The following is a 19,748-nucleotide window of genomic DNA, read 5'->3' as shown; positions in this document are numbered from 1 at the left end:
TCCAAGGTGCGAAGGCGATGGAGAGATGAGAATGAGGTGGGATGAGACCCAAGAAGTTATGGTCGAGAAAGAGGGTTTTGAGATTGACAAGTCCAAAGAGGTCGGGAATCAGGCCAGTGAGGGAGTTGTTCTACAAGCTGAGGATTTTGAGTTGGTCAAGACGAACCAATGTATTGAGAGCAAAGACACTAGCAAGACCAAAACCTTAAAGAACGAGGCACACCACTTTCCCATCTATCGTTCGGGTATGTCCAAATTTCTAGTGAATGGTTAAGGGGAAGGAGAGAGTATGGGAGGAGGAAGAGGAAGAAGAAGAAGTGAGAGGGAGAGAGATGGGAATCTCAAAGTGGAACCCACTTATATATTCTTTTCAATATTTATTAATTTTATATATTTAAATATTTTTATTTTATTCTAGTGTGAGATTTAGCATAAAGTGGAACCCACTTGCAATTTATCAATTTTTTTACTTGAATATTATCACATCAACAATTTTTATTATTTTATTTGTTATTTAACAAATTTGTCAACATTATTTCTAGCGCCATCTGTTTTTGCCTACGGTTCGCCTTTTTTTCCAAAGTCTAGGGTCAAAATGGCCCTTTAAATTCTTTAAGGTCGAAATTGGCCTTTTCACAATTGAATCTTTAATGTTGTCTAAGAGAAGGGTATTTTAAGTATTTGTCAAAACCCAGGGATAGTTTAAGCATTTAACCCTAACAAATATTTATACAGAATGCATCAAACACCCTTGATGATGATGATGATGTGGTATACTAGTACTTACAATCAAGTAATAATACATAATTAAGGGGATCTAAAACCATGGTTTTTAAATATTGGATTTAGGTATTTGTATGCGTACAAGTATTCCAAAAGATCTGGTACATGCCAAACAGACATATGGGGGCATTACAAAAGCACAGAAACTTGGTAGAATAGGTCCAAAAGGCACAAGATGGAAAATGTAGAATGCCACTAACATGGTTTTATTAATGAAATTTTTCATAAAACTTTTGTTTCATCTATAGGTCCAAAAGGCACAGGTGGATTTGTTTTAGATGAATCATTCTTGAAATTCTAGGGTTTCATCATATATTTCGTTTTAAATTCTAGGTTTCTGTATAGAACCTATAAAATAAATAAAATGCCTGCAAAAGTGGTAAATATTAAGATCATTATCACCACCATCCAAGCCTTATCCCAGCTACCTCGTCGTACTAGAGAACTCACCAGGCAGCCCGACTAGCAAATCTACTCTCTTAGGAAATACTAGGAGAGTAACATATAATATTCTTCTAAAAGGCAAGGAAAGGTATTTTTGAGGTTTGTGGTATATTAACAAACCATGAGATTAGTGGCTAAAGCAAAGGTATTTTCCTGAATGAGAAGCTAAGTGTGCAGAAAGGCATTCGTTGCACGTCTCATGTGGCTTCAAATTACAAATTACATGGCTCAAGTGTTCAGATTTCAGAGTCGAGGTGATGGCTTAACTGCTTCTGCAACTTTTTGGTAGTTATATACACCAATTTCCCGTTTCCTTCCCAAGCGACCAGCATCAACATATTGCACAAGAAGTGGACAGGGAATGTACTTGGTGTCCCCCAGGCCAGCATGAAGAACCTTCAGTATCGACAGGCAGACATCCAATCCAATAAAATCTGCAAGCTCTAGAGGACCCATGGGATGGTTTGTGCCCAGCTTCATCCCTGTATCAATGTCCTCTTTCGTTGCCACCCCAGTATAGAGAGCAAAAAATGCTTCATTTATCATGGGCATAAGGATCCGGTTTACGATGAATCCAGGGTAATCTTGAGAGCATATTACTGTCTTGCCAAGCCTGCAACCAACAGCAATGTAAACTGTTCAGTAAACAGAAGGCCAAAGTAGAAGCACCATGCTTGAACACTTCCTGACAATGCTTAATAATTGAAAACAGAACATTGGTGTGGAGAAAAGAATGTTTCAACCATAGCACTCACCTCTCCGCCAAGGCTTTTATTGTCACAAATGTCTCGTCTGAGGTGTCTGCACCCCTTACAATCTCAACTAATTTCATAATAGGTGGCGGATTCATAAAATGCATCCCAATCACCTGCCAATGTGAAACATGTCTTTCAATTAGAATTTTAATGAGCATGAGTACTATAGAAAATTAAATATGCCCTCATTATAAATACATTTTTTATCATTAATATGCCCTCGTTATACATGAATTCATGCAACTGAGATTTTAGAACCCATCAAAGTTTCTAAAAATGATCAATAGACAGATGACTAAGAATAAGAAAAAAATGCAGTAATAAAAGTAGAGTACATGCACAAGGGGGAAATAGAATTCAGTTCTGCATGTTCATCCAAGGTTGGTAGAGTAATTTTTCCCAAATCATTTTTTAGGAAAGGTTGTACTAAAGAAGTGTATAAAAAGATATAGGGGCAGAGCAAATGGAAATGCGTTGAATTAGTGAGAAATGATTAGAAGGCCCATGATTTAACAATAGATATGGCACTGAACAAAGTGTTGGACAGTGTCACAAACTAGAATAGTGAAACAGGATTCATGTAGGCAACTCCATACAGTTGGGGCAAGGCTTAGTTGACTTTTGTACTAAAAAAGGATACAAGGCCTTGAAAGCAAACCAAGAGCTGAACCAGGCTTCTATTGCCATAAGGAAAGGGCAAGAACCCCACCATGCAAAAGGTTGCATACAATAACTCAATAGACAACATAGACTTTCATTAAATTTCATTTCTCTCCACACCCTCTCTAGCAAGATCATCTGCCATCAACTTAGCCAAAATCTGAACTCAGTAGAGTGAATCCAGCCTAGCTGCCAAGTATCTTGCCTCTCTACATATCTAAAGAATCATCTCTTATTCATCGAATGACAATATGAGGTTCCTTATTATGGATGATCATTGTCTCAATACCCAGAGAGCAAGACGCTTGAGGCCCTGGAGCAAGGAGAGAAGCTAATCCTCATTATATCCTCTAAAAAAATCAGTTGTTTTATAAAGATAAAAATAAAAAAGATGTCCACAATAGGGTGTAAATGAGTAATTGCATCCTCATCTGCAAACAAAATAAAAATTAGAAAGGTATAGACCTGTCACCATACAAAAAGACAGTTCACTGTCACCCGATCTCCTATACGGCTATACCCATGGCACACGAGTGAGGAAGCAACTTCTGCCACCTCTAAAATCTAGTCCAATACCATAAGGATCTAGGTTTCCAAACGAGAACCTGTCAAAGTTGAGCTTAACTGCAGACTCAAGACAGAGTGACCCCTTAGGTACACGTACAACTCTAGTAGGGCAGGAATGAGCAATTAACTTAGTAATCTCTCAGTACAAAATACACCAAGATCATCAACATCAAAAAAATATAAATATAAAAAAAAAAAACATCTTATGAATGACTCATTCTTTTGACCTTCTCGTGAAAGACCATAATAGATAAAGAGCAGCCCAATGCACAAGGCTCCCGCAAATGCAGGGTCTGGGGAAGGATAGATGTATGCAGCCTTACCCCTGCACATACAGCAGGCTGTCTCCAAGATTTGAACCCTGGTCACCCAGGTTGCAATGGAGCAACCCAACCATCACGCCAATGACCGTAATGGATATCACTTCTTTTTCTTTGCGCTTACAATTAAAAAAAAAAAGATCCTTTTGCAAAGAAAATATGAACCATCATCATGTGGCAATATTCCACTATTGATCATCATACTGATAACATTTATGGCCAAACAAAATTTCAGGGCATAACCTTCACAACTTTAATTAGTACTCTCCCAGAAGAGAAGGAATCGGAGATAAGGTTGGGCATCATAGAGGGATATAACAGTATAACACAAGAAGTTTAAATACTTTTCCATGTGGTCCATAAGTACCTAAGCAAAAGTACGATGCTAGACAGCATCACAAGTGAACTTTATGAGCCTAAAAGAGGATGTTAAAGAGAGCTAGAGGAAGGATCAAGGGATGAGCTTGTAATTATATATCAACAATTCCCCACAGAATAAAGAGATAGCTACTAAAACATAAATTCAGAAAAGACAGTAAGTGATGGAGGCCCATCACAAGAAAGCCCATCTCACCCCTAGGGGCGGCAGCTCTAGGATAAGGATAAGACAAGAAGTCAAGATAGAGAGGGAGCCAAGAACCCAAGATTATCAAGATTAGTCCAAGAAAGATAAGCAAGAACAACTCAAGACTCCCAAGACTATCAAGATTAGCAAGACTCCAAGCATCATCAAGATTTCCAAAGACTTCCTAGATTTAAGCATAGAGGACTACCAAGGAGATCGGACGGTGGAAGATCAAGCCCAAGAATTCCAAGAGGGTTCGACCTTATCAAGACAGCTCAAGAGGATCAAGATCAAGATCAAGATTCATGTTCTTTCCTAATTATTTTACAATTTCTCAATGTATTATAAATACTGCTATTTCCCAGAATTATTAATCAATTCATACTTCAGATTTTCATAGTTTCTTCTAGTTCTCTTCTTTGAGTTTTCTCCACCTTTTCTCTCTCCTAGAGAATTCGGTGTTCTTCGCTAGAAGCTAGCGATCGCCCGGTGCTTGCATAGCCAGCTCCGGTTTCCATTGCTTCCATGCTGCGTTAGGTGGTATCAGAGCAGGGAGTTCGCCTAGTCAGATGGCCAACCAAGACGGTAGCAGTCGCAACCCACCCCATGACGGAGATCAGGGGTTCCCAGCTATTTGGAGAGCGATTGAAGAACAGCGCACAGCCACACGTAACATCGAACGACAGTTGGCAGAGGTGACTGAGCAACTACAAACCTTGTTGCGGGAGGTTGTCCCACGAAACCGGGAAAATCCACAGCAGATCGAAGGAGACAACCACGACAGACCACCCGTCGTTACTGCGTCCCGACGTCCAATTCTTGACGGTGACAGTGATGATGATTTCGAATTTGGTGGTGCTCCAATTCTTCCCGGCAACGACAGAAACGGAAGAAATTGGCACAATCAAGATAGTTTCGATCCCCGTAGGAATAATGATGAATTTAAACTCAAGGTAGATATTCCTACTTTTAGTGGAGATCTTGGTATAGAGGGACTTCTGGATTGGATCACAGAAGTCGATAGCTTCTTTGATTACATGGAGATACCAGAGGAACGATGGGTAAAACTAGTAGCTTTCCGATTAAAGGGAGGCACATCTGTTTGGTGGGAACGGATGAGAGAGACCCGGATGAGAGAAGGAAGGGGTCATGTTCGAACCTGGAGGCGCATGAAACAATTAATCAGAGGTAGATTTTTACCTCCTGATTATGAACAATATATGTTCGAATCTTATCAGAGGTGTGCGCAGGGTTCTCGCAGTGTTAATGAATATACATCTGAATTTTTGAGATTAGTTGAGAGAAATCAATTATCTGAAAGTGATAACCAGCAGGCAGCCCGTTATCTAAGCGGTTTGAGACCGTCCATCAGAGATAAAATTGGTGTACAGATGGTTCTCAGTGTGCAGGAAGCAAGGAACCTAGCCTTGAAAGCAAAATTAATGTTCCAAGACAAGGCACGCGGTGATAATTACCGCCGGAACAGCAGAAGCGACAACTGACCGGCAACTGTCGACAGAAACAAATCAGTCCCAGCAGTACAACCTTCTCACCCGACAAGCACAAGTAACGTCGGTAAGGCTACTACAGGAGGACATACACGAGGTAATCCTTCCAACCCTCTTAAATCCAGTAACCCTTATGCAAGGCCTACTCCTATTAAATGTTTTAAATGTAATGAGGTGGGACATAGATCCAGTGACTGTCCCAGGAGGAAGGCAGTTAATATGGTAGAAAGGGAGGAGGAAGAAGATATTGAGGAAGAAGTATATTGTGGACCTGATGGGGAGGATGAAGAGGGTTCATATGAACATGAAGAGTATACTTGTGTGGTAAGAAAATTAATGTTGTCCCAGAAAAATAAGGATACTTCTCAAAGGCACTGATTATTTCATACCGGATGTACTGTCAAGGGAAAATTATTTAATTTAATTATTGATAGTGGCAGTCAGGAAAATATTATTTGCAGGGATGTCATCCAACAATTACAACTGATTCCTGAAAAACATCCCAACCCATACACAATTGGGTGGATCAAGGAAGGAAGCGGCGTACGAGTGGAAGAACGCTGCAAGGGACCTTTTTCAATTGGTAAGTACCATGTTGAAGTATATTATGATATTGTTGATATGGATGCTTGCCATATTTTGTTAGGGAGGCCTTGGCAGTTTGATACAGATGCAAGGCACATAGGTAGAAAGAATACCTACCAACTTGAAAAAGAGGGTACACGTTATACTTTGTTACCCATAGCAGAAAAAAATATTACAAATACTCCAAAGGCACATGAGAAGAATTTTCTTACCATCACCCATCATCATGCTAAATTTGTTAAAGAATGTAAGGATACTCATGAAATACATTTGTTAGTAGTAAAAGGAGAAGATGTTAATGATGAAAATAAAATTCCAACTGAAGTACAGGGACTACTAGATGAATTTAATGATGTAGTTCCAGAGGAGTTACCAAATGAACTCCCTCCCATGAGAGATATGCAACACCATATTGATTTTGTTCCAGGTGCTAGTCTACCTAACCTCCCACATTACAGGATGAGTCCTAAGGAGAATGAAATCTTACGGGAAAAAGTAAAAGAATTATTGAAAAAGTGACACATTTAAATCAGCATGAGTCCTTGTGCAGTACCTGCCTTACTTACACCTAAGAAGGATGGCAGTTGGAGAATGTGTGTCGACAGCAGGGCCATTAATAAGAATACCATTGGGTACAAATTTCCCATTCCTAGGCTGGACGACATACTGGACCAACTAAGCGAAGCTGTAGTCTTCTCAAAAATAGATCTCAGGAGTGGATATCATCAAATCAGGATCCGTCCCGGAGATGAATGGAAGACAACCTTCAAGACTAGAGATGGCTTGTTTGAGTGGTTAGTCATGCCCTTTGGACCAACCAACGCACCCAACACTTTCATGAGGCTGATGAACCAGGTATTGCGCCCCTTCATTGGTAAATTTGTGGTAGTCTATTTTGATGATATTTTAATATACAGCAAATCTATCACCAAGCATGTGGGTTATATTAGGGAGGTCCTACAAACATTGAGAGACAATAAATTATATGCTAATTTGAATAAATGCATCTTTATGAATGATAATTTATTATTCCTGTGATTTATTATAAGCAAGGATGGAGTGAAAGTACATGAGGAAAAGGTGAAAGCCATTAGGGAGTGGCCGACTCCATCCATTGTCACAGATGTCAGGCGATTTCATGGGTTGGCAACCTTCTATAGGCGCTTTATTAAAAATTTTAGTAGTATCATGGCTCCCATTACTGAATGCTTGAAAAAGGGTAAATTTCAATGGGGAGAAGAACAAGAGCAAAGTCTTGCTCTCATAAAAGAAAAATTATGTTCTACTCCTATTCTTGCCTTGCCAGACTTTAATAAATTTTTTGAAGTTGAATGTGATGCCAGTGGAGTTGGCATAGGGGCTGTATTGTCCCAAGAGAAAAGACCCATTGCTTTCTTCAGTAAAAAACTAAGTAAAGCCAGGAGAAAGTGGTCTACTTATGACAAGGAGTTCTATGCTGTGGTTAGAGCCTTGAAGACATGGGAACACTATTTAATTGCAAAAGAATTTGTTCTCTATACTGACCACCAGGCCCTAAAATGTCTTAGTGGGCAAAAGCAATTAAGAAGTGATTTACATGCTAGATGGTCTACTTTCCTAGACAAGTTTCCATATAAAATTGTGTATAAGACAGGACAGCAAAATAAAGTGGCTGATGCACTTAGTAGGCATGTAGATCTCATCAAGACCCTCAGTGTGGAGATTGTGGGTTTTGAGTGCCTAAAAGACTTATATGCCCAGGATGAAGACTTCCAACAGGTATGGGAGAAATGTGTGAATAAGCAGTCAGCAGAAGACTTCTTTATTTATGATGGGTTCCTTATGAAAGGGGAACAGCTGTGTATCCCTTGCACTTCCCTCCGCGAAAAGATCATCAGGGATTTGCATGGGGGTGGATTAGCAGGACACTTGGGAATGGACAAAACAGTAAAAGTAGTTAAGGGGCGATATTACTGGCCGAAATTAAGAAGGGACGTGTTTACCATTGTAAGCAGGTGCTATGTTTGTCAGACAGCTAAGGGACAAACCCAAAACACAGGTCTCTACATGCCCCTACCCATTCCTACTGCTATATGGGAAGACCTGTCCATGGACTTTGTGCTAAGCTTGCCAAAGACCCAGAGGAACATGGACTCCGTCTTCATGGTGGTTGATAGATTCTCAAAAATGGCTCACTTCCTCCTATGCAAGAAAACAATAGATGCATCTGCTACAGCCAAACCATTTTTCAGGGAGATTGTCCGCTTGCATGGGGTACCCAAGACCATCACTTCAGATCGTGACACACAGTTCCTCAGTCACTTTTGGATGATCCTGTGGAGGTTGTTTGATTCATCACTTAATTTCAGCAGTACAACCCATCCGCAGACAGATGGACAGACAGAAGTTGTAAACCGGACCTTAGGGAACTTAATTCACAACATATGTCGAGAGAGGCCAAAACAGTGGGACTTCGCCGTAGCCCAGGTTGAGTTCACCTATAACAATGCAGTGCACAGTTCTACAAGCAGATCACCATTTTCCATCGTGTACATGAAGGTCCCTAACCATGCACTGGATTTAGTAAAGCTTCCCAAAGTACCCAACGCCAGTATTTCAGCAGAACAGATGGCAGAACAGATCCAGTCCGTCCAAGAGGCCGTGAAACAGAAGCTAGAGCAATCCAACGCCAAATACAAGATGGCCGCAGACAAGCACCGCAGGTCTTAAGTGTTTGATGTAGGTGATGAGGTTATGATCTTCTTAAGGAAGGAAAGAATTCCCGTGGGTACTTACAACAAGTTGAAGCTCCGGAAGTATGGTCCATACAAGATCGTGAAGAAGATCAATGATAATGCCTATGTAGTGGACCCACCAGATCATATGGGTATATCCAAGACCTTCAACGTTGCTGACCTTCACCGGCATTTGCCAGAAATCACACTTGCCTATCCTAATCACGACTCGAGGTCGAGTTCTCTCCAAGTGGGGGAGAATGATGGAGGCCCATCACAAGAAAGCCCATCTCACCCCTAGGGGCGGCAGCTCTAGGATAAGGATAAGGCAAGAAGTCAAGATAGAGAAGGAGCCAAGAACCCAAGATTATCAAGATTAGTCCAAGAAAGATAAGCAAAAACAACTCAAGACTCCCAAGACTATCAAGATTAGCAAGACTCCAAGCATCATCAAGATTTCCAAAGACTTCCTAGATTTAAGCATAGAGGACTATCAAGGAGATCGGACGGTGGAAGATCAAGCCCAAGAATTCCAAGAGGGTTCGACCTTATCAAGACAGCTCAAGAAGATCAAGATCAAGATCAAAATTCATGCTCTTTCCTAATTATTTTACAATTTCTCAATGTATTATACATACTGCTATTTCCCAGAATTATTAAGCAATTCATACTTCAGATTTTCATAGTTTCATCTAGTTCTCTTCTTTGAGTTTTCGCCACCTTTTCTCTCTCCTAGAGAATTCGGTGTTCTTCACTAGAAGCTAGCGATCGCCCGGTGCTTGCATAGCCAGCTCCGGTTTCCATTGCTTCCACGCTGCGTCAATAAGGATCAGCATATATTCTCCCACATAGTCCTGAAATCTGAAGATTGGATTCCCATCCAGGCATCTTATTCTCTGGGTTCCCTACTCAGCTAATGATCTCTCAGATAATCTTTCTAAAGAAATTAATAGAGGGATATGTATCGTCAACTAGGTTTTGAGATTATGCTGTAATTTGTTACTTGGCTTAAGTCCCCCCCCCAAAGGCCTAGAATGCTCTATGTCAAAGGGGCCTGGGTTTCTTCTGTAAGTCTATGTTGTTGCTTTGTTCATTGGCTTAGCCTCTTTTTCATGTTGGCTTGTCATCGAACTTCTTTTCAAATCTCTATTGCATCAATAAAGTTCCCCTTTATCTATTAAAAAAATTAAAAAAAAAAGAATATAAGGAAAGTTCAGAAATCAAAAGATAGAAGGGAAAAATTAGGGCCACTGCTTGATACAATGGCAAAATCTCAGGCTGCCAAGAATGAGAATGCAAGTTAGAGTCTGAGAACAGCCACTTTGTGTTAATATTCTAGAGGCTAGGCCCATAAACAATCCGAACCTTCCAAGACCCTGGATAGCCAGAACCAGCATCAGGTAATGGCCTGTCTTAGAAAAACTGCAAAGTTATCATTAGGTTAAAAGCAAACCTGGTTCGGGCGGCTAGTCACTGAAGCCAGACAGGTGATGGAGATGGAACTTGTATTAGAAGCCAAAACAGCAGAAACTTTTGCAATCTTATCTAGATCAGAAAATAATTTCTTCTTTATGTCCTCAGATTCTACAATTGCTTCAATGATAACATCTGCAGAATGAAACTCTTCCAAATTTGAAGCATATCTCAGACGCCTCAGAGCATCATTGCCCACTTCCTGTTAAGCAAAGAGAAGAAAAATCAGTACAAAAGAGATGTTCTTATCTATAAAAGAAATTATTTATAATCAGTATAAAAGAGCTCTATATTAATAATTTGCAAACAATTGCATCAGGTGAATCCCAAGATACCAATGTGTCTCAACAAACTACTGCTAATGTATGGCATTGAGGACCATGTAGTTAAATGTGAAATAACATATGAGAACAAGAAGCAGAGCTAATTAACATTATATGGCTTTTACAATGAACTTAATTATATTGGGCCTATATAAATGACTTAATCTTGCAGATTTCCACAGAACATTAGTGTGATAGCACCTTGATAGGAAAGTAATTGTCCATGAAAGAAAAAAAATGGCTAAAGAGATTTATCATAAAAAAGTCAACTCAGGGAAGCTAGTTGGTCTGGGGACTTGGGAAAATCTTTGTTAGAACCTAATCATCTATGCAATCATAGGGGTGTATGGGAAGAGAGGAATAACCAAGTTTCTTAAGGAAAGAATGCATCTTTTGAACCCATAAGAGGTCAATTTCTGTTCTTTGTAAATTCTTAGTAGCAATTGAGAAGTTAAAGTATTTGTATGTTTCACAAATTTGCATAGAAATCCAGTGGAGATTCTAAATTTATAACCCATCCTTAGGAGGCCGCAACTTCCACCAATGTGGACAGCCTTCAATGAACTATAATGGAATTGCTCGTGGAAATCTAGGTCCAGCAAGTATCAGAGGAATCTTCTCTAACAATAGAGGTGCAACCATTTGTAGGAGGGGTAAAGCACAGTTAGGGAATGTTCTCTTTGAAAGACAGAGAGAGGCCTGTGAGTAGGGAATGAGTTTTAAGATCAAGGATGTGAAAATGGGGGAATTGGAGAGAGCAAGAGTACTCAGGAGTGCTAGGTAACAAATGCCAAGGATTGGATGATTTTCAATACGAAGAGGACCTCTATTTATGCGGGAAGTCCCGAGATCCTAAAAGGTAGGAGATAAGGGTATTCGCACCGTATCGGGAAAGGGAATATTGGATCTGCTGTCAATTATTAAGTGCGCTACTGGGGTTTCGCCACGTGTCTCATGAGGATCTTCCCGAGGATTACATTTCCTTCTCCTCAAGATTCCTCATTACTCACATATGCTACTACCTTTTACGCAGTTTAACTTAATTGACATGGCGGTAGTGACGTCATCGCTTGGCAAGCGCTGCTTTGCGGACTCCACGTGGCACTTCGTCACGTCTTTTACTGCCATAGGTTTCACGTGCCTTCAGGTGCACGTGGGCTTCGCCGTGGGTTCGGCCTAGGTTTCTCTTGATCTGGGTTACAAGTGGGTTTATAAGCCGTTGGTTTATCACAAACCTTGGTGAGCGTGGGTTTATCGCACGCTCAAGTAGGCTTGAGGCCCTTGGACAGGTTCAATCAAGGTTTCCTTTGGTTTGGGTGCTGAGTAGGCCCGGTGGACCGCAGGTTTATCGCGGTTTTGCGTTACGCGTTGTGAGTTCATCGCAGGGTTGATATTGTGTTGCGGGTTCATTGCAGCGTGGGGATTGACTGTGGGTTGTTCGTACGCAACTTTGCAGTGTTAATCTTGATGTTTGATGTTCTCTGAGGGTCTGAGCGAGCACTATGTACCTACACCTTTTAGGCTTACAGTGCCCCAATTGGGGAAGCAGATGCAAGAAAAGCTGAAGTAGAAACCCTGCTTACAGGTTCAAAATGTGAGTGAAGCAGGGTAAGTAAGGGCCATGGATATTAGCAGTTTAGCACATTACCTGAATGGGTGGGCACCTTCACGTGAGCTGTAATGGGTCCCAAGGGATATGAGTGGTTGCTAATAATCTAGCTAGGGTGGTGTAGGAAGGATATTTTTGCATGCTTGCAGCAGTGTTGCATGGACTCCCCAACTCAATGAACTGTCCATGTCAAACACACGTCAGATTCTGATTCAGTCACGAAATGTACTTTGTCTCTTCACTTATTTGACATAAATGAACAGTTAATGTACTCAATAAATGTTATTTTCCCATAATGTTATTAACTAAGATAAACTCTCCTAGACCTTCTCCCATAGGTACAAAATGTCAGAATTCTTAAAAATATGAACAATTTTAAAAGTTCATAATTTTCTAAAGTCATGTCTGTGAGCCTTTGTTTTGTTGTCATGCCAAGTCAAACTCCCAAACACTTACAAGATTCTAATTCCTTGTCCATGCAACACTGGTAGGCAGCTGTTTAACTGTCTATATTTTTCCATAGAAGATAGGGCTGTTAGCAATCATTTTTGTTTCCAGATGTACATCTTTTGTTATTATTATTTCAATCACTACAGTTACCTTTTTCCAAGAGTAATAATGTTAACACACACACTGCCACATTATAAGCCATAAAATTATCACTTAAGGCACCTCAGTGCAGGGCAAATCATGTAGGACTATTCATATTGAGGACCTTGTGCAAAGAGGCATTGACATGACACAACCTTAGTTTTCATTTTAATAATTTGACATTCAGTAATCTTGAATTCGATGTGAGACATCTTCAGTATTGTTCCATTTTATCTGTAAAACATGGATTAAGGAGAAAGAGAGAAACTTATAAATCTGTACAAAGATGAGATGGTATTCCATTAGAATTTTTTATCGTAGAATTCAACTTTATAAATGAATTTCATTATGACTTTGATAATTTGACACTTAACATTATCCACCTTAATTAGAAATCTATCCATGAATATGCAACTTGAAATTTGTTAAAAGTCTGTTAATATTTTAAGTTTAGTACTGCAGGGGTACTATTGTACTTTCTCCCTCTTTTATTTTGTTTTATGTCGCCCTAGTATAAATACAAAAATCTGGCATTGCCAGCTTATTTTTTGGCTCTCAATCTCTTTTCTCTCCTCTCTCTCTTCTCTCTTCTCTCTTCCTTTCTTCTTCTATTCTGAATAATATGGTATCAGAGCGGGACTATCAGATCTGAAAGGAGAGATCGAGCAAGCCTTTTTTCTGTCTTCTCTCTTCGCCAGCTACTGTTGCTTTACTGAATATCCAGAATACAGCATTGGACTGAAGTACCTTCTCTCCCTTCTTCTTTTTTCTTTTTTCTGGTCGTTACCAGGACAGAACCTGTAGTGGGTTCACTTGTTTGATGTGAGGTGATCAGCACCTCTTTTTTCCTTTTTGCGGGATCGGCTGATCCCTGTGATGTATTGTAGGTCAGCGATGACCATTATATGCTGCGACAGCAGCCTTATGATGGGTTTGTAGGTCAGGAGATGACATGTATGTGCTATTGCTCAAAAAAAAAAGAGATGACATGTGCTATTGCTCAAAAAATAAAGAGATGACATGTATGTGCTGCGACAACAACCCTCTGATTTATTGTAGGCCAGTGATGACCTGTTAGTGCCGTAACAGCAATTGATTTATTTCTTTGGTGATTGAAGAGCTGAGTTTCATAAAAAAGGGGTGGTAGCCTCTAGTCTCCTGGTGCAAAGAATTTTTTTCTCAGCAGTTATTCAGCGTGTGAAGGGGAAATTGTGTGGACTGAAGACAAAATTTAACAAAATTTATCTTTCTGGGTGTTAGACTGCACTATTTTAAGGTTTTTTGTGCCTACTTTGAGTGTGACCTGAAGCTGTTATCATGAGTGGTGAAGATTCTACAACATCTGGTGCTTCCTCAATGCAGAATGGAATGAGTGGGGGTATGGATTTATCCTTCCCTATGGCTGTCATACCCCTGGATGGCTTAAATTATTTAGAATGGTCGAAAGAATCAGGTAACTGCAAGGGGAAAGATAGGATATATAAATGGGAGAATTAAAGAACCTAATTGTGGGAGTGTTGAGTATGACAGATGGAACCAAGAAAACAACATGGTTATGTCCTGGCTTTTAGTATCTATGCAACCTCAGGTGGGAATGAACTTTATGTGGGCTGAAACAGCTTATGATATTTGGGAACAAGCAAGGTCAACCCATTCTGAACTGCATCACTATGCAAAAATCTATCAATTACAGGCGGAATCATCCACTTGTAAACAAGGGGAGAGGAGTCTTTTTGTGTACTATTCAGACTTGACCTCCATCTGGAAAGAATTGGATTACTATCAGAATGTGGACTGGAAGTGTGATGAAGATGCAAAAGTGTACAAGTCCCTTGTTTCCCAACAGCGAGTATTTGCATTTCTCCATGGCTTGAACCCTGTGTATGAATCCAGGAGGTATATGCATTAGTACAATCAGAGGAAAGTATAAGAAATTCGATGAATAATTCTGGGGGGGATGTAGTTGTGTTGGCAGCGAAAGAGGATGTTGCTACAGGTGGGGGAAATCTCTTTAAGAATGGGGACTTTAAAAAAAGGTGGATGACAAAAACAAACTATGGTGCACTCATTGCCAGAAATCCCAATACACCCACGATACATGTCGGGAACTTCATGGGAAGCCAAAATGGGCTCAGCAATTGAGTAAGAAGCAAGGTTCAAATCTGAATAAGAAATCAGGATAGGAAGGTCCAAGAAAGCTCACCATGGCAAACATGGCTACTTAGGAGAATCAGCCCCCTACTACTACCGTGACTCAAACACACACCTCTGATTCTGACCCTAGGGAGGATATTATTAATTCCTTTTGTGACCATTTAGAACTCTATGGTAAGGCAATTCGTCAGATGGATACTCCTCCTCCCTCAACTTCATCTGCATCTACATGAGGTAATTCTGCCACAGCTTTCCATGTATCGTCTCATTCCCTTGACTCTCCTTGAATAATTGATTATGGAGCGTCAAAACATATGACTGGTAAGTCCATTTACTTTCAGACCTATCACCTCCTCTCTAGAAGAGACAAGGTGAGGCCAGCTAATGGTTCATACTCTACCATAGCTAGTCAAGGAACCATTTCTCTTCCCTTTGGCCTCACCTTGACTAATGTTTTACATGTTCCAAAACTCACTATTAATTTGTTCTCTGTTAGTAGTATCACTAATTCTTTAAAACTACTCAGTGAACCTTTTCCCTTCTTATTGTGTGATACAAGATTTGGCCTCGAGGAAGATGATTGGTAGAGGATGTATGGTGGATGGGCTCTACATGTTGGTGAATAAGGCTAGTCTTATAGTCCCAGAGTCTAAGAGTCAGACTAGTAAGAATTAGGTCTATTTATGGCACAGTCGTCTTGGTCATTTATCTTTTGAGTCCTTAAAAATGGTATTTCCAGAGTTGTTTAAGTCAATGTTAGTGTCAGAGTTTACATGTCAAATTTGTCAATTGAGTAAGCATTGTAGAACTCATTTTTCTTTAAAGAATAATAAATCTAAAATTCCTTTCCATATTGTTCATCCTGATGTTTGGGGCCCTGTTACTTTACCATCTAAGAGTGGCTACAAGTATTTTATTACCTTTATTGATGATTACTCCAGATACACATGGGTGTACGTGTATCCCATGCGAACTAGGGACGAAGTACCAAAAATTATCCAAGATTTCCATCGAATGATCTTCACCCAATTTCAAACAAAAATCCAAGTTTTTCAATCTGATAATGCCAAAGAATATTTTCATAATGATCTTACGGAGTTCTTTGCTTCGCGTGGATCACTTCACCGTAGCCCATGTGCTCAAACACCACAACAAAATGGTGTTGTTGAAAGAAAGAACCGACACCTTCTTGAAGTGACCCAGGGGTTACTAATTTATATTAATGTCCCAAAACGCTTTTGGCTTGAGGTTGTCCTTTGTGCTACTTATCTCATTAATCATATGCCCTCTCGCTGGTTAGAGTGCAAAGCCCCACATCAACTTCTTTTTCCTAAGGCTCCTCTTCTTTCTATTCCTCCTCGTGTGTTTGGTTGTCGTTGTTTTGTTCAATACCTGTCACCCACCCATGGAAAATTGAATCCTCGTGCTATTCCTTACATCTTCTTGGGGTACTCCACCACTAAGAAGGGATATCGATGCTTTAATCCCATCTCTCGGAGGTATTATGTTTCTATGGATGTCTCTTTCTTTGAGAGCGAGCCTTTCTTACCTGTTTCTCCTCAGGGGGAGTGTAGGAATGAGGAAAAACTAGTTCAGCTCCCTCCTCTTCCTGATCCTCCTTCCTTTCATGTTTTCTTTCGTCGTTACAAAGGCCAGCCATGTTCAAGAGCTGTGGAGCACCTAGAAGTTGTACCACCAATGCCATCAAACTCTCCGGTGGTGGATCCTACCCGACCATACCTTGGTTCCCATTGATGTTCCTGACCCTATTGCTATTGATACCTCTCTTGTTGATGACCTTGACCTTCATATTACTCACCGGAAGGGTGTTAGGTCTTGCACCACTAAACATCCCATTTCCCATTTTGTTTCCTATGAGAACATTTCACCTTCCTTTCAGGCCTTTCTTTTTTCCATTGACAATGTTCCTATTCTTAAGAATGTGGTAGAAGCTTTGTTGGTGCCTGAATGGACAGATGCTATGAAGGAAGAAATTAATGCTTTGCATAAAAATGGCACATGGGAATTGATAGATCTTCCTGAGGGAAAGGAACCAGTTGGATGTAAATGGGTTTTCACAGTAAAACATAGGGTTGATGGAACAATGGAGCGGTATAAAGCTCGTTTAGTGCCAAAAGGGTTTACACAAGTGTATGGAGTGGATTATGTAGAAACTTTTGCACCTGTTGTTACGATGAACTCCATTAGAGTCTTTTTCTCTTTAGTTGCTAATCTTGATTGGGACCTTCATCAACTAGATATCAAGATGCTTTTCTAAATGGTGACCTTGAAGAAGAAGTGTACATGGTACAACCCTCTGGTTTTCGAGCTCCAGGTAATGAACAAAAAGTGTGCAAGTTAAAAAAAAAAATCATTATATGGCCTAAAACAATCACCAAGAGCTTGGTTCAACAAGTTTCATGTAGTTGTTCAACAAAGAGAATACAAGCAGTGTCAATCTGATCACACATTATTTTTGAAAAGAGGGGAAGGAAAAATTGTAGCCTTGATAGTATATGTTGATGATATAGTTATCACTGGTGATTGGAAAAATGAAATTCAAAAGTTAAAGAGATTTCTAGCTACCCAGTTTGAGGTGAAAGATCTAGGTCCTTTAAGGTAATTCCTTGGAATTGAAGTTGCCTGCTCACAAAAGGGTATCTTCATTTCCCAAAAAAAGTATCTCCTAAATCTGCTCCAAGATACAGGATAATTGGGAGTGAAACCTATTGATTCTCCTATTGATCCTAATCACAAATTAGGTGACTGTCAAGGTGAATTCATAAGGATGTGAAACAATTTCAGAGGCTTGTAGGAAGATTGTTATATCTTTCTATGACCCGAATAAACATTGCTTATGTAGTGAGTGCTCTTAGCTAATTCATGCATGCCCCTAAGACCACTCACCTTGAAGCAGCTAAAAAATTTCTCAGATATCTTATGAAGTTTCCAAAAGCATGAGCATTTGAAAGTTGAAGTGTATATCAATGCAGATTGGGCAAGATCCCTGAGTGATAGGAAGTCTACCAACGGCTATTGTACCTTTGTGGGAGGGAACCTAGTTACCTAGAGAATCAAAAGGCAGAATGTGGTGGCTAGGACTAGTGTTGAAGCTTAATATAGGGCAATGTCTCATGGAGTGGCTGAAATTATGTGGCTAAAAAATTTGTTGAGTGAGTTGGGATGTATAGTTGATGGACATATGACCCTATACTGTGATAACAAAGCAGTCATAACCATTGTTGCTAATCCAATGCTGCATGATAGAACTAAACACATCGAAGTCAACAAACATTTTATCAGAGAAAATGTTGTCAAAGGGGAAGTGTTTACCCCCTATGTCAATTCTAAAGACCAATTTGCAGACATCTTCACAAAAGGGTTACATCACTTGTGGCATCATGATTTATGTAACAAGTTGGGCATGATTGACATTTATGTCCCAACTTGAGGAGTGTAAAAGGTCTTTTAATATTTTAAGTTTATACCGTAGGGGTACTATTGTACTTTCTCCCTCTTTTATTTTGTTTTATGTAGCCCTAGTATAAATACAAAAAGCTGGCACGGCCAGTTTGATTTTTTGGCTCTCAATATCCTTTCTCTCCTCTCTCCTCTCTCCTCTCTCTTCTTTCTTCTTCTCTTCTGAAAATGTTCCAAATCCTATTTACATATCCTATTTTAAAAAATTACTAATTCTATTCATTCAATTGGCCTAGTTTCCTATTTTCAGACGGTTTAATGATGGGAGGAAGAAATTAAGGTTACTGGGCCTTAAGCAAACTCATATTAACAACTCTCTAACGGTGTAGGATCACGAAAGTTAAACAACAAAAGAGATGATCCATCGAATTAAATAAGAAATCAAGAAATGTTGAAAGAGAAACAAAGAGAAAAGGTTTTACCCTGGAGAGGTGACCTTTAGAAACGAGACGTTGAATTGAAGCAGTGATGGTTTTGGTAGCTCTGCTGAGAGCAACGGGGTCGGAGTCGTGAAGCCAAACATCGATGCCGCGGACCGCAGCCAACTGGGCGATCCCTGACCCCATCTGTCCGCTACCGATTACCCCGATCACCTTCGTCTCTGCCATAGCAAGTAATCAAGAACAAGCACCACCAGGTCCTCCACGGCCACCACCGTTGTTATGGGAGATTAAGCTTTTGGCTTTATTTTTTGTTTTTAGTAGCGTTGCAGGGACTGAGAAGTGAGAAGCCGTCTCGACCTAACTTCAACCAGGAAGAAAAATGTCCTACGCTTCTGCTTAAAATTACAATCGTGAAGGACATCAACCGTAAGCATTTTCGTCAGTTATTTGCACTTTGGAGCATGTGGCTATTGGAACATTTAAATTTTCAAAATTACCCTTTTCATTTATGATACCGTGTTACCCCCTTCTTTATTGAATCTCGAAAACCTTAGTCCTTAATCCTTTCATTCCCAGGGTTAAGTAATTTGTATTTTTATTTTTGAGTTCGACTTTAGCGCCGGAAATACATGATATTGAGAAAGTTTACAACCAATCAACAGCATTACAAAAGTAGTAATCAATTTGGTGAATTTTCAGCAAAATTTAGAGGAGTGTAATTGGTCAAAACTTTTCCCTTAATTATCTTTCCAGCATCATAAATTTTCTCTTTTCTTTGGCTTTTCTACAACAATTTAACTGAGCCACCATCATTTGGTAACAATTTGTGCATCA

General features: G+C 39.9%; 1 protein-coding gene across 1 annotated transcript; it reads right to left on the bottom strand.

Annotated features, from left to right (window-relative positions):
- Positions 1 to 1,318: 1,318 nt before the first annotated feature.
- LOC148877725 (3-hydroxyacyl-CoA dehydrogenase family protein) lies at positions 1,319 to 19,391 on the bottom strand. The gene is made up of 4 exons (XM_088942947.1): positions 18,954 to 19,391; positions 10,355 to 10,576; positions 1,983 to 2,095; positions 1,319 to 1,840 (listed from the first exon to the last, which is right to left on the bottom strand). The coding sequence occupies exons 1-4, from the start codon at positions 19,137 to 19,139 to the stop codon at positions 1,471 to 1,473; spliced, it is 891 nt and encodes a 296-aa protein (XP_088799073.1). The 5' UTR covers positions 19,140 to 19,391; the 3' UTR covers positions 1,319 to 1,470.
- Between the last annotated feature and the right edge of the window lie 357 nt (positions 19,392 to 19,748).

The sequence above is a fragment of the Nelumbo lutea genome, chromosome 1, assembly GCF_056320005.1.
Source record: "Nelumbo lutea isolate HS-2025 chromosome 1, American lotus-T2T, whole genome shotgun sequence".
NCBI lineage: Eukaryota > Viridiplantae > Streptophyta > Magnoliopsida > Proteales > Nelumbonaceae > Nelumbo > Nelumbo lutea.
This window is presented reverse-complemented; position numbering and strand designations above follow the sequence as displayed.

Coding starts and splice junctions, on each gene's coding strand:
- LOC148877725 (XM_088942947.1), bottom strand. CDS start 19,139: ATGGCAGAGACGAAGGTGATCGGGGTAATCGGTAGCGGACAGATGGGG. Junction 2,096..10,354: donor TGACTAGCCGCCCGAACCAG/GTTTGCTTTTAA, acceptor TCACATTGGCAG/GTGATTGGGATGCATTTTAT. Junction 1,841..1,982: donor ATAAAAGCCTTGGCGGAGAG/GTGAGTGCTATG, acceptor TGTTGGTTGCAG/GCTTGGCAAGACAGTAATAT.